The sequence below is a fragment of the Aythya marila genome (assembly GCF_965140915.1).
Source record: "Aythya marila genome assembly, chromosome: 5".
Classification (NCBI taxonomy): domain Eukaryota; kingdom Metazoa; phylum Chordata; class Aves; order Anseriformes; family Anatidae; genus Aythya; species Aythya marila.
The window spans coordinates 54,521,097-54,535,732 of NC_139046.1; the positions used below are offsets into that span (position 1 = coordinate 54,521,097).

General features: G+C 35.6%; 1 protein-coding gene across 1 annotated transcript in view; it reads left to right on the plus strand.

Moving 5' to 3' along the window:
• The window catches only part of NELL1 (neural EGFL like 1), a 284,886-nt gene that overhangs the window by 171,940 nt on the left and 98,310 nt on the right, over positions 1–14,636 (plus strand). The window contains exon 14 of the mRNA XM_082762270.1: positions 7,537–7,659. Within this exon, the coding sequence (XP_082618396.1) occupies positions 7,537–7,659 (123 nt within the window). The remainder of the gene's footprint in view (positions 1–7,536; positions 7,660–14,636) is intronic.

The following is a 14,636-nucleotide window of genomic DNA, read 5'->3' on the forward strand; positions in this document are numbered from 1 at the left end:
TCTAACGAGGTACCAGGAAACCAAAGGAAGTAATTTAGTTTATTACGCGAAAGTAAACATTCAAGAGGCATTATTCAGACAGGCAAATGCATGCACATTCTGAATTTTATATTCAAATTAAATCTCACTATTTCTTCCTAATTACTCAAGAGTAGCATATGTCTACTCTTTTAGAAGGCAGTCTAAATAATTTGGTGTTAAACACCAGAAGCTGTTCATCGTGTCTTAAATTACAATAGCATTTTAGTTTCTTACTAAAAGAACCGCAAATCTGATATTTCTGCAAGCACTTTTGTATGTTTTACTGCTCGTAATGATAAACTTGTAGTACATCCTAATGTTAAAGAAGATTTTTTGTTGTTGTTGTTGTTCTGAGTCCTGTGTTGCCTGCCTGTTTCTTTGTGGAAATGAACAGGGTTAGCTTGTATGACTGATGTTCAGAATGGACATAGATCAGCCTTATTTTGCTTCTATAATTCTTATGAGTAGGCAAAAATGCAGATTATTTATTTTTAGGGTTGTCAGGATTCACAGGTAGTGCAATAGTCTTTCACCATCTTATCTGCAATGTAATTTATTGCACGTATGCTGTTTGACTTACGAATCATGTTTCTAATTGCCTTGTTTTTTTAGGGGAGGGTCTTCCTGTGTGTTCACAGTCAAGTTTCTTTTTATTCAGTCTATTTCAGAACTATCCTTTTGTTTCATCAGAACTTCTTATGACCTGAAGTCCTGATTCCTTTAAGTCCTCAGTTCTTCTCAAATTCAAATTTTTTCATCTCTCATTTTTAAAGCCTTAATAATTAAATAGACATTTGAGTCCTAATGCCATGCAACAAAGTGTTGCTTGTTCTTGTAAATGTATTTGGAGAGATGACTTTCTCCTTTCTGAGTTTTCAAATGCCATTGCGTACATGTTGCTTGGCAGCTTATTATTTTTACATTAGGACATATTATATATAAATGGTCTCTGTATTAATAAACAGTGGTAGCATCTGATGACATTGCTATTCTTGAAGTGAGTCGTGTCTCTGTATACCTCTGGCATATAAGTGTTTCCTGCATTTGTCCTTACATACCTCAGAAGCAGATTTTCATCTCTCAATTTAGAGATCAACATAGATTTCTTTTCAGTGTTGCAAATATGAGAATGAATAGAAATAGCATCTATACACAGTGTTTTCCAATGATTATTTATTTATTTATTTATTTATTTTGTTAAAGAATGAAGGTCTGGGGGAACAAATGGGAGGAAATTGTCACAATATAAAATGTTCCTATCTTCTTAGATGGTTTAAACTGGGACCTTTTCTTCTAACGCAAAGTGAGAGTGGCTATGATGTAGGACCACTCAGTGGGATATGTGTTCAGTAATTGCATTCAAGTTTCTGTCCTTTTTAGAAGAACATTCCTATTAAAAAAAAATAAACACTATTTTTTTTTTCTGAAAAGTAAATCATGTGTCAAATACACCATTTAGAAATGATGAGTTGGAAAACCATTATGGGCTTTTGAACTGTGCAAGGGACAGCTATCCCCATGTTACAGTTACTTAGAACTCTTTTCTAAAAGGTTCTTGGCTTTACCATGTGTATAAATTTTCAAATGGTCATTGTAATTTTCTGTTAGAATTTTTTCTGTTTCTGATTTCTATACAAATAGAATAACATCCTAAATATTTTATTTTTTTTTTTTTCTCCAAGTATGTAATGGAAGAAAAAAAAAAAAAAAGAAAAAAAAAGTAGAGTCCAAGTAGATTCTACTTTCAGAGCCCATACAAATCCGGTAAGCTTCTTTCAGCAAGGAAAAGCAGAAACATCCTAGAAACTATGTTGTACTCCTGAAGAATGCATTTTTAAAAATGTATGCCCAGTACATAAGTAAAGGCTATTTTTCTCTTGTAAAATGAATATTAAAAATTATTGAAAATATTTTTTCAGTAAAAATGTGGATATTTATATTACCACAAAAAACAAAAAAAAAACACTACAAGAGTACAGCAATATGCCGTTTTTTTATTACCGACCATATTCTTCTGATGCTAATTGTCAGAGCTGTGTCAAACCTTTCACAAGCACTGAATTTCATGTACATGCAAATGGAGAAAAAATAATGTTTACACGTACCTCTGTGTAGTTATAAATTTATACGTATGTGCATCTGTATTTATAACTGTATGACAAATCCCCCCCCTTTTTTTTTTTAATTTGCATGTGTTCTGAATTATTTTTATGTAGTGGTTTTTTACTTGCAAACAATTTTGCAGTATGGTTTCGATGGCTTTGTGTAGGACACAGTACCTCAGGCAGCAAAAATATTTGCATGGTGCCCCTCTCTCCCTGGTGTGTTTCCTGCTGCATTCTTGCAGCTCATTTTAGCCCAGAACTGAGGTGTGTGTGTGTGTGTGTATATATATATATATATATATATATATATATATATAAAACTAACACCAAACAGAAGTAATCTTGTGATTCCTCAGTAAGATTAGGCTAGAAAAATGGGGATATTGAATGTTTGACAGGAATACAGAATTGCTGACTTCTTTGTCCTTGTTGGAATATTCCTATTCATACTTCACACTGAAGCGATCAGCTGTCAACAGGGTTACATATTAATGTGCAGCAGCTGGAATGCATGCTTGTCTGAGCTACACCAAAGCACAAGATGCTACAGCTTGCAGATGCTTTAACTCAACTAGCCTTAATAGTTACCTGTGTTTTGAAGAAAGTTGATGGTTTGTTTAAAATTTAAGCTAGTGGCATCACAGCTGAAATGCATCATGATTTATTATTCTGGTGTTGGTTAAGGTGTAGCTAATGTAGCTGTTAGCGGAGGTTTGACCTTTTATAGTGAATGCTTTGTCCACAGATGTGGAGTTCAGTTGTGTTTGTGGTCTGCTGCTGCATGCTTTTGCCTTCTGTGTAAGTGCACAGAAAATGCTGGCTGCTGGTGTTGGGGATATTGGTGTGTTGTTTGCTTGGGCAGGGCCAGTCTACTTTGAATGTGCAACACCAGTACAGGGGGATGCAGAGCAGTCACAGCTCTCTGTGGCACTCTGGTAATTGTGCAGTTTCCCATTCAGTTGTGTTACTGAGAATTTCACAGGAAGCGGTGTGCGTTTTCCCATTGCACTCGAACGAGTTTCCCCTCTGGCATTTCAGGAAAAAAGAGGTATTATGTGCTCCCTAATGTCAGTGTGCATACACACCAACTTGGTATATAGAATAAGGTTTTCTGCAGTTTGTGGGATGCATTGCTGCTTCATAATAAGATATGCAACTAAATGTCTACTTGAGACTATTTTCTGGTGAATTAACTTCGCTTTTTATGTGATTGTTATCTTTGTAAGACCATGTAATATTGAAACAAATTCTGTCAGACAGCTCCTGGGTATTCAATTCATCAAGATAAACTTATTTTATTAGTTTGCCTGTGAACAAAGCAGAGATAACTACAATGCTTATCTTTAACAGCTGTGCATTCATCACCATGCAACAATACTGATGTATAAACACCAGTGTCCCCAGATCCATAGTGCTGTCAGAGCTGATGCAATTTCAGTTTTTTGAGACAAGTATTTTTTTTTTGTTAACTGTCCAGTTACAACTTTTTCAAATAGAAGTTTTCTGTAGAGAATTTGTTTTAAAGGTGTTCCCCAGAACTGACACATTGCTTAATGTATGCATAGAATGCACCCACACTTGATACATGCCATAATTATACAGTCATACAACAGAGGCGGCAGAGATATTATTGTAAAGAAGGTGACTAATTTCTTACCAGTGATCTTTCAAGTGCTTATGCAGGCAAATGGACTTCTTCGTAAAAAAAGAATAAAAAATAACTTATTTGTTGCTTCACAAGCTGGCCTAGCTCAAATATAAACTTTGAATATAAGGACTGTTGAGGATTTTAGAAAAGTCCATGGAACCGTTTGGAAATTCTACAAAGTTTTGGTCTAGAAATAAACTACTAGGCTTAAATATGTAGTGTGCTAGCTGTGGTTGTAGCCTGGTGGTTAGGAGTCAAGAATGGGATCTGAAGCTTCAGAGATAATTTGCGCTTTCATAACCCCTTTCTGCTTCTAGGAAAATAAAATTAAGCAGAAGGTGAACCGGCAGTTGGTATTTGATTTTTGTTTGTTTTACTCTAGAAGATTGATATTCTTTAATTTTCTGCAAGGTCTTTAACATTTGAGGATTTCAAAAGAAGGAGAAATACTTCAAGAAAAAGAAGTATAGGATCTTGTAATATTTTCATTTAATGCAGGGAAATAGAGGCATAAAAAGTAAATAATCCTCTGGCTTTACCCCAGACAAAGCACAGAATATAGGTGGAAATAACCAGAATATTTCAGTAACAGAAATACTAATACTGAAGACAGTTTGCAGAGATGTTGTAAATGAACTAAATTGTCTGTAAGCAAAGAATAGTGTTGTAATTTAACTATTCTTCTGAAATGCTACCTATTTCTTGAAATCAATATTAATAATCCAAAGGAATGAGCGTTGGTCCTGGGAACTGCATCCTACTGCAGTGACCTTCTCAGTAAGCCTGCCGATACTTCTTGTCTTTGATCATAATCTCCTCTTGTGTTACATAATAGTAACAAAAGACACATGGAGATGGATGAATTTAGTCAAATTTATGATGACAGTTTCATTCCTGAGCTGTCATTCCATGGCAGCATGCTTTTATATATATATAAATGCATATATGTGTAAACAAAAGAAATTTTAGAGCCCCATTTCTTGTGCTGCTTATTTTTAGCCAAAAGTGAAATTGTCAAAATAAGATATGACTCGAAGTTTTAGTCTCAGCTCTCCTTTGTTAAAATGGCACTGTTTGTCACTCCCTTCCATTTTTTTTTCAGCATTTTTTCCTTCCATGCTTTGGTATCTGTTTAGGTAGCTTTAACTGTAACGTTAAAGGAAAAACACATTCTCTCTGATCAGCTCTTGAATGGGAGATTTTGGAAAGTGATATTCTTTGCAAATCAGTCATAATCTCCTTTAAGATGAAACAAAACACAAGTCCACCTTCCTCCCTCACTTGCCGATGTGAATATCAGGTGTTCCAAAGGGTGATCTCTTGTGAGGGAGAAGAAAACCAAAAATAACTCTCTACTGACAGAATCTTAGAGATTTTTCCATTTGGAATAAAAAGATTTTTGTAGGTTGACAGAAAATCAATGCTTTCTCATTCTTATTAGGACTGGAGTAACGTCATCTATAGACATCCCTACACCAGGGAAAATTTCATTTAAAGTTCCCATCATAGCAGCCAAACAGTCTTGGGATTCCTCATGCAGATGAAGGTCTCTTAGTCCTTTTTGTGCTACGAATATCAGGATCTCTGATGAAGAACATGGTTAACTCTGTTGCTCTCTCTTCAAACTTATATCTGCCTAGAAAAACTGTCCTCTGTTTTAGGCATTGCTGTATGAACGCAACTTTGTCGGTGCTAAATCTTTTAACACTGCTAGCATCTGTACATCTGCAGGAGTGGTAAACAGCATTGTTTACTCTGTCAAAGTCCTGGAACAAGACAACAGACTATAATCTCTTTTGTATTTTGGCAAAACACAAATGCTACCTCTGAGAAATCATTTGTTTACATTTGAAGTGCTGAGAAGGTAATCAAGTAGTTTTGGCAATTGAGTAGAAATGTTCTGTATATAAGAGCTTATCATGAAGGCCCTCTCATTGTAGTTTGAGTACCAACACACAAAATCTAAAGGCAATGACTAGTAAAAGCAGTAAGAGGAGGAAGAGAGCATGGAGAAGGCCTGCCTTTTAAAAGAAAGTAACATTCAATTTCAACTGCCTGCTAAGCACTTCCTTGGAGGGTAGCTTGATCCTTGTGTCTGAGCACCATGAGACCAGGAGTGGCAAGAATCAGGTTAGAGTAGGGTTTCTTAAAAGATGAAGGAGAGAACAAACAGCCCTGAAGAAGCCTAAAACTCAGAGTATCTGAGGCATCTGAAAATTAGAAAGGAGCTCAAGTAAATGACCGAGCAGAGCCAGGGATCAACACAAGCTAACAAGTATAAATGTAAGCCTGAATTTATCAGCAAAATCCAGGCACATATGACTGTGTGCATATGAGAATTTCTTGCTAAAAGCAAACAGTGAGTGAGCGACATGCTGCTTTGATGCTCTTTAAAGGAAAATGATGGCAATCCATATCATTTACCTGTCAAATGGATTTGGAAAAAAAAAAAAAAAAAGGCGAGCATGTCAGGTATATGTTCTGCAAACAGTTATCAAAGGTGTTTCTTTGATAATGCTTTGGTTATTTGGTTCCGAGCGTTCCTTGGAATCTACCATTCAAATCTACATGTGTCTTGATTTACCTTGAAATTGACTGTCATCCTGTGATACAGAAAAGTGAGGGCAATGCAAAGATTAATGTAAGGCTGGAGAAGCCTTTGGTCTTGCTCTTAATGAAAGGGCTCTTCCAAAGGGGTTTAATTCAGAGTATGTAAAAATGAGTATTTTCCTCATGTTTTAGAGGCACCGCTTCTTTCTTGTCTATAAAAGGCTAAATTTAGCCTGTGATCCTTTGAGCACCTCGTATTTACTAGTATATTTAAGCTTATCTTTGGTTCCAGGCAGAAATGCCATTTATCTCTGAGTAGGATGCTAGCCAGATGATTGCACTGGCATAAATGAAGATTACCAAGAAGGATTCCACATTGACGTTTATGATTAGGTCTATAGTCGAAACCCTTTGCTTGACCTGAAGAAATTTCACTGCATTCTCTTTATTCTGCTGAACAAAACTGTAAATCCACCAGCGCAGAGGTGTAAAACATTCAGGTTTTCTTTTTGCAATCCAACTGCATAAGGGAAGCTCCCAGTAATTGGAGGAAGAAGCGAGAAACTTCAGGGTCAGGTAGCTCACCACCTCTAACTGCTGCCTTACCACAACAAAATAAAGCAGGAGAGTAAAGTGCAAGAGCTGCAGCAAATTAAGCTCAGTGGCAGCAGTTAGAGATGCTGGATGAAAGCGAAATATGGCCCATAGGTCTGCAAGTTTCGTTGAGATCCAGTGGTAGGAATGGTGCTCTAAAGATATTAACTGTTGTTATGCATTATGAGAGAAAGGTTCAGCTCAGCTTGCATTAGAGCTAGTGGCCGTGACAACTGAACTGTGCCTTCTATAAAGAGCGTGTTGATAGAGTTCCATTGCCTTTGTTCACTTCCCTTGTATTTGCTTATTGCAGTTTAGTGACAGACAGTGATATATGAGTTAGTCTTCACAACAGATACTCTTCTATGATAATATTTTTGTGCTAATCTGTTTGTGCTGATTCTCCTTGCTGATTCTTTTTTACTGTTTTTGAACATAAATAATCATCATACACATGCTGAGTCTTGTAATTGAAGCAGAGCCATAGCTGACTCCCAGACCAGACTTCTAGCATTCAGCCATTGTGCCAACCTTGTTATTCCACTTGGTTTTCAAATGCCACATCATCAAACTGAAAAGCTCACTGTCTCTCTCGTATATTTTTTTTTCCACTTGTAGAGCACGATGAGTGCAGCAGCGGACAGCATAACTGTGATGAGAATGCAATCTGTACTAACACTGTCAGGGGACACAGCTGTACCTGCAAACCTGGATATGTGGGGAATGGGACCATCTGCCGAGGTAAGTCTGTTACTCTAGAAACAACATAAAAGTGGCAGACTCTATTAATATTTTCTGACAGTCCCCTACGTTCCAGTAACTTGTGATGGCTGGATTCTGTCAGTGATCCACTGTCTGATTTATCATCTGGCAACTGAAGTATGCATGGAGATGATGGGAATTGATTTGTGCAGAACTTTGGAGCAAAAAAGAAGTATTTCTGGAATGCTAGGAGAAAAGGACTTTCCATTTACTGCCGTTGAATACTGTCATTTGAGCTACTACCTTTCAGCTTAAAATTAATGTTCATTGCTTTGGTGATTGTAGATCGTATGTGCTATCACCTTTAGCTTTGAAAATTTAATCTGATTTGTTTTAAGTTAGGGTAATCAACTCATATCCTAATATAATATTTCTGTGCTTTGACTATTCACAATAGAATACATTTTTTTTGAACCTTACCTTTAAATGTTTATTTTGAAGTTTTCTCTGTGATGTAAAAAAGAAATACCTAGCATCAGCTATGCTTTATGTGAAGTGGTAGGTCATGGACTTAAGAACTTTGGGGGGCTTGTTTCTGTGGAAAAGGACAATCAGTGATGTTTTTATAAAGACAGAGCAGTGAATGTATTGACCGGTTGGCTTAGAGAGGGCTGTGTCATGAAGGTGCTTCACGAGTTCTACTTCTTCTATATTTATGAATTACCTCGTCTCATGAAAAGCTATTTATTTATTAATTTGGCATGTCTGGTGCTGCATAATTTCTGACTCTAAATAGAACTGCAATTACAGGAAAACTAACTTTTAAATTTTTGAGATGACAGTTAATGAAATTGAGAAAATTCTGTACTTAGTCTGTAGGTACAAGACACTAGATATTAATTTTTAGAATGTTATGAATTGGCCAAGGAATCCCCTAAAGGAGTACTAAGATTCATATCATTCTTGTTTCAAGCTAAAGGTCTTCAAGAAGGTTAGCCTGTCAGCTGTTAAAGTAGTATCTACTGATTGCTTTTTGATTTGACTGTCTTTGGGTACTGTCCATCTGCACAACAGCATCACTCTATTTAAAACTGTAAGATGATTTGCAATGATTTAAAGAAGATCACAAAAAGGTTATGAAAATGATGGCTAAGTTAAACCTTCCATCCGTATCGCAGTTCTATCACCTCCTTGGGTGATACTTGTGAGAAATTCATTCTACTACCTTTTACTATATTACAATAAATGCAAATTACACCATACACAAATGTTTTCAGAAAAGTCTGAGTAAACAGCCTGGCTGTGTTCAACTGTGATATTTTAGTGTTTTTTTTTTTTTTTTTTTTTTTTTTTTTCCCTGAGGACTACATAACAAGATAAACCTTTAATCATTCTTCTGTGAAACAGGGATGTTTGAATTAGGTCATACAAAACACGTTTTCACAGTGGTTTTCTTCATTTGCACACCTGATATTGGGTTTAATGTGCCAAAAATTCGAAGTAAAACTCCTGCTTCATGGTCATTAATCCAGTAATGTTGAAGTAATGAAATTGCATTAGAAAAATGCAATAAAGCTTTATCCTCAAAATTTTGTTGAACTCTGAGTTGTGATTAAAATACATAGTTGTTTTTTGTTTGTTTTTTTTTGTTTGTTTGTTTTTGTTTTTTTTGCACAAACAAATGTACTTATAGTTACCTTTTTGAGACAGTTATACACAAAAACAGAGGAAACAGTATGTTCTTACGTTCTGACTAGCAAGCATAAATTGAGGGGAAAACTGGAGATTATAGGAAAGTGGCTTGCAGTCTAATTATTATATTCACTAGGGATGAGAATAATCTGTCATTACATTGGAATAGTTAGTACTGTTAAGCAGATAATATTAGAATGCTGTTGTGTTTTAGTAAATGGTAAAACTCCACTTAAAGAAGTGGTCTGAGTGTCTCAGACTGTGGTTCTGTGGTCACTTGAGGTTTTCACAGTTTGGGCAGCTAATCTAAGGAACATTTCCATTCTACCCACGGTAACCCCAGGGACACCAGTACTGCCTCTCTTTTGTTGGGTTTAATGGTGATATGTTGTAAGTGAAATTTGGCTAAAAAAAGAAGTAACAACAGAAACATTACCAAGTACCAGTCACATCGGTTTCCTCACACAAGTGCTAGACTCAGCACAAGGAAAGAGGTCTGGACATAGCAGGACAGCTATAAAGAGTGTATGTTGTCTTTTAGTAATTCTTGGCCTTCATCTTCAAGCAACATGTTTTTTTTAAATGATATGAGCCAAGGTGATAAATTTAATATAATACCATCTGAAGTTGATAAACATCTATGTTCTACTTAAACCACCTGTAAGGGTTTACATTACAGACATTTCCATGCACAAAATGGTTGTTTCAACTGCCACTGAAGTAATATCTCTGTAGTTCCATTAGAAATCTTATTAATATTGTCCAGCAACACTGTAAATAGACTAGTGATTTTATGATCAAGAATAGGATTTGCTTTTGTGCCCAATTGTGCAATATATTTAATATCATAGTCTTCATGACTTTATGAAATCAGAATAACGCTGTTCTTTGACTTCACTGACTAGTACTTTGATAACATCTTTATAAGAAAACAAAATACTGCTATTTATGTTTTAGAAAATGTATGCACATTTAAATGAAATTGCATGGTGAAATACTGGTAAATACAATGAAATTACTCTGGCAGGCAAATTTATGACATCTGCAATTTTTGTGGAAAGTATAAAGAAATAAAAATGACAAATAATCTGAATGTGAATATTATGATTGCTGTTGATTTAGAAATAAAAACAACAAAAAAAAAAAGAAGTGAAGAGGAAAGCAAATAATTTTTAAAAATCTGTAGAATCGGGCTGTCTCCTTTCTTGAGTACAAAAATAAAGGAGGAAGAAATTCTGTGCTTTTCTGTAAAAGTGGTAGACTAGTCTGTGTAATTAAGAAGTGGATTGTGTCAAACTAGATGTGGAAACTGTCATGAGGAAAAGCAGTAGACAAGGGCCTAGTGTAAGACCAAATGCTCTTCTGCTTTAAAATAGATACAGCTATAGTTTAAGTGACACTGACATGGGAAGAGAAGTGAGAATGGACACAAACAAATTTTTATAAATACATAGGTACCAAAACATAGACAGTAAGATTGTATGAAACAGAGGAAAACTAAACTTTTCCTATGGGTGTACATACATGTATGCTCCCAATTTCAGTGAAAGAAGTGGGCTTTAGCATCTCAGAAAGATACTGAAATTTTGGGGATAGACTGCGGGGAAAAAAGCAGCTGAATTGAGATGAAAAGGCAATTTCAATGCTGTGCCATCACCGTTAGCAAATTTGACAGAGCACAGGACTCAGCATCAGATAAATTGTCTCAATATTTCTACAGACAATAAAAAGTATTATAAGGAAGCATTTGCTGGAAGAAATTAAAGCACAAAAGGCAGAGGACAAAGGTAAAATGAGGAGAATAGGTATTCTGAATTTACAGATTTATTAAGCTGTTTTTTTTGTATGAAGAACACTTTGAAAAGAAAATAATCAAAAGAACTAATACTGATGAAGGGAATAGAAGTCATGGGTAGGTAACTCACACCATGCCTATTTACTTGAATTCTGTGAATGAATTCATGGATGAGGGTGAAGTCAATTTAGAAGAAGTCACTGAACTTCAGGATAAGACTTAATAGTGCAGTATAAAGGCAATTAACTTATCAGGGCAGAAGGGAAAGGTGATCCAAAAAAAAAAAAAAAATAGCAAATGGATTGGGGTGTGAGTGGGAGGGGGTAAATGGCTACCCGATACAATAGCGTTGTCTGTCAGGATGGGCCACGTAGGAAATTAGTGGTAATGTCTAGATGAAAGAAGAGACTAAGACAATGAGGTTTCTGAGTAACATGTCAGCTGTAGACAATGTTTAGGTGTGAAAGTAAAACTCTGTCATATGTAAAATGAGCAAAACTCAATGTTATGACTGTAGCTGAAGAGCCAGGAATGTTGAATGCACAGATTTATAGTGGACTATAGAGTCTTGGTCTGTGTATCATTGCAGTGTTTCTGGGTGAAATCTTGGCAGGGTTTGAATCCTGAAGCTTGGAAAACGTATGTAAGGAGAACATTTTTCTGTGCTTTTTGTCTTCTTAAGTTCTAGTTTTAGTTGTGTTTGGTAGCCTTGCACGAAATGCTGTAGAAGTGATGTTGTGCAAAGTACAAGTCACCACCAGTGTCTTTTTGCGATCAGTTGTCGTCTTGTTTTATACAAAGACGCCCAGAAGGACTGTATGAGTCTTGTCCTAGCTCTTGATAGTTTGTTTCAAATCTCGTTTCAGAGTAAGTTCTGCTCGTAGAGGTACTTACCTAGAAACAGAAAAATAGCAGTGGCCTTTTTTTTTTTTTTTTTTTTTTTAGTATACTTGGTAAAACACTAGACATTCTCCTGAAATACAGACAAGCTGAATTTGTTAAACCTTTTTTCATGTGTCTCACTAATGCAGAACAACCAGAAGTCTAGTGCTCAAATAAGAATGGGTATTTTTCATTTTATTTTGGTGTTTTACCTGTTTTGTCTGTGTAACAGACTGTATTTGGTCTGCTATTAATATCTCCCTTAGTGGTTTTTACTGAGATGTAGATTTATTAGACTGATTAAATGGGGTGGATTTAGTTAGTCATAAACCTTAAAGCACGTGCGATATGACTGATGCCTGGGAAGAGAGACATCAGGTGTTGTGATATAAAAGTCAAAACAGTGTTTATTCTAATTAGTATTCAGGTTGTAGAATGGTTAATTTCTGCCAGAGTATGGAATAGGATTTATTTTTCCTGTTCTGTTCCCCTGCAGCATTTCTTAGGAAACAGTCAGGGGATTACAACTCAGTGTATAGTAGAGAGTTAAAAAATAAAGTCATTATTTTAAAATGAAAATGTCTCAGTTATTCTAGTTCAATTTGGAAGTCCAAATTAGTGTTAATTGTGCTGCAGTTCTTCCTGTATATGTACCTTGGAAGGTGTGTTTTGGAGTGTGGTTGTCACCGATGAACTAATCAGTTCCTTCGTGAAAAACTCGCTGTGATGCTGGTATGGAAAAGTGACCAGATTTGAACAGATTTTTTTGTTTTGTTTTAAGGTAATGGGAATAATTGTATGGAGTCTTTATTCATAATATATTTAAAAATTTTACTGGTGACTGGAGTACATCAGAGGCTTGAAAATTACTTCTGTCTGGTGTAACTCATTAAGTCAGCCTATTTCACACTGTCTTAATCTCAAACAGTAATTAGATGGTCATATTACTTTTTTTAACAAATGACAGTCTGAGAGCTATCTTTTGTTGCAGCTTTCTCCTTTGTTTCCAAGCAGGTACTTTTTTAGTAACGTAATTCTTAGCCTAAAATATGCTTAATAACCTGAAATACATGCAAGTGAAAGAAATGTATGCCTTCCAATGTGTAGGTAGTATGTTGATGGTGTAGTAAACAGGTGGCTAAAGACAACTTTTCATCATCTTTTATGAAAAATAGTCAAGAATAGTATGAGAAAGAAGAAAAAAGTCAAAACCAACATCAACAGCAAAAACAAAACAAACAAACAAAAGTGAGCCTTATGGATTATTTGGGTTCTCTGCTTTTTTTTTTTTTTGGTCTCTTTTATGTTGACATCAGCAAATGCCAGCAATGAGACTGTCTGATGTGCTGATGTTTTAATATAAAAGCATATCTGATCACTCCAAGGTGACTAACTGTCTCTTAGGTTTATTTAGATTGTGTGTGTGTGTATATGTCTGTCTGTCTGTCAGGGGTGGAGTTTAAATCCCTTAATGGTGCATTGGAATGTGTTATGAGTAATATGTAGGCCAGCACAGCAGTGGGAAAAAACGAACAGGTCTTTCTGCTTAGTCTCTGGCATTCATAGTTGCAAGGCTTGGAATGGTTGATATGCCCTCTCAAGGCTTTAAATGCTGTTTTGTTATAATATGCACAAGTGTTATTAAAGAATATGGGAGATTTGACTCATTTTGAGGTTTTGATCTTGGTTCTTTCTTCACTGTCTTGAAATTTGTGCAGTTGTTTATACCTAGTATGTAGCATACAAATCACTGCAAGAGCAAATATGCACACTTGCTTGTGTTTTGGTGTCACTTGGCACATGCAAGATACCATGTGAAGTGTAAGACACGGGATAGTCATACTTTTGGGTGAAACATTCTAGATATAACCGATTTAATGATTTTAAAACAATATACAGATATACATCAGTGAGATCAGAATTCCTATGGAGTATTCATTCTAAAACTATCAGAACTGAACTAAATCCACTGTACTAAAAAAAATGAAAATTTGAAATTTTAATGTAGGAATCTTTGTGTTTTTGTTCATGATTAGTTAGTTATCAATATATTGATAACCAACGTATCCATAACATCTCATTTGTGTATTGGTTTTGAAGTTATATAAACACCCTTTGTAAATTACTAGCCATGTACTTTTAAAGCTACTTCACTTCTAATGGTTTTGCTTTGCTTTTGGACTGTAACGATTTAAATCAGTTGTGTTGAAATTAAGATTGTTTAGGATATTTTTTCTTGTCCTTAAAAGATCATCATCTAGATTTAGTCATGTGAGATTTTGAAATTTGGGCGTAATTATTTCTGTATTAAGAGTTAAGCTCAGCATATTCACCATTATGCAGTCAAATTTTACAGCCTCTCCAAGGGCAGAACGTTTCCTGCTGACGAGATCCTGTTCTGTGTGGGAGATTGTTCAAGATGATTTAGAATGCACATCAGTTAGGGAAATAGATAATTTAAAAAGCATGATTAATGCATCTTGTTAGAATCTGGATCCTGATCTCTCTGCTGTCACAGATCGTCTCCCTGCTCTAGATTTACAACTAATGTAAAATGGCTGTCATACTGATTTGTGTTTGCTGAGTAAGTGGTCCAGTCCAGACCAACTGTAGCATCTGTGTATTGTGTCTGTATAAAAGGAAGTAA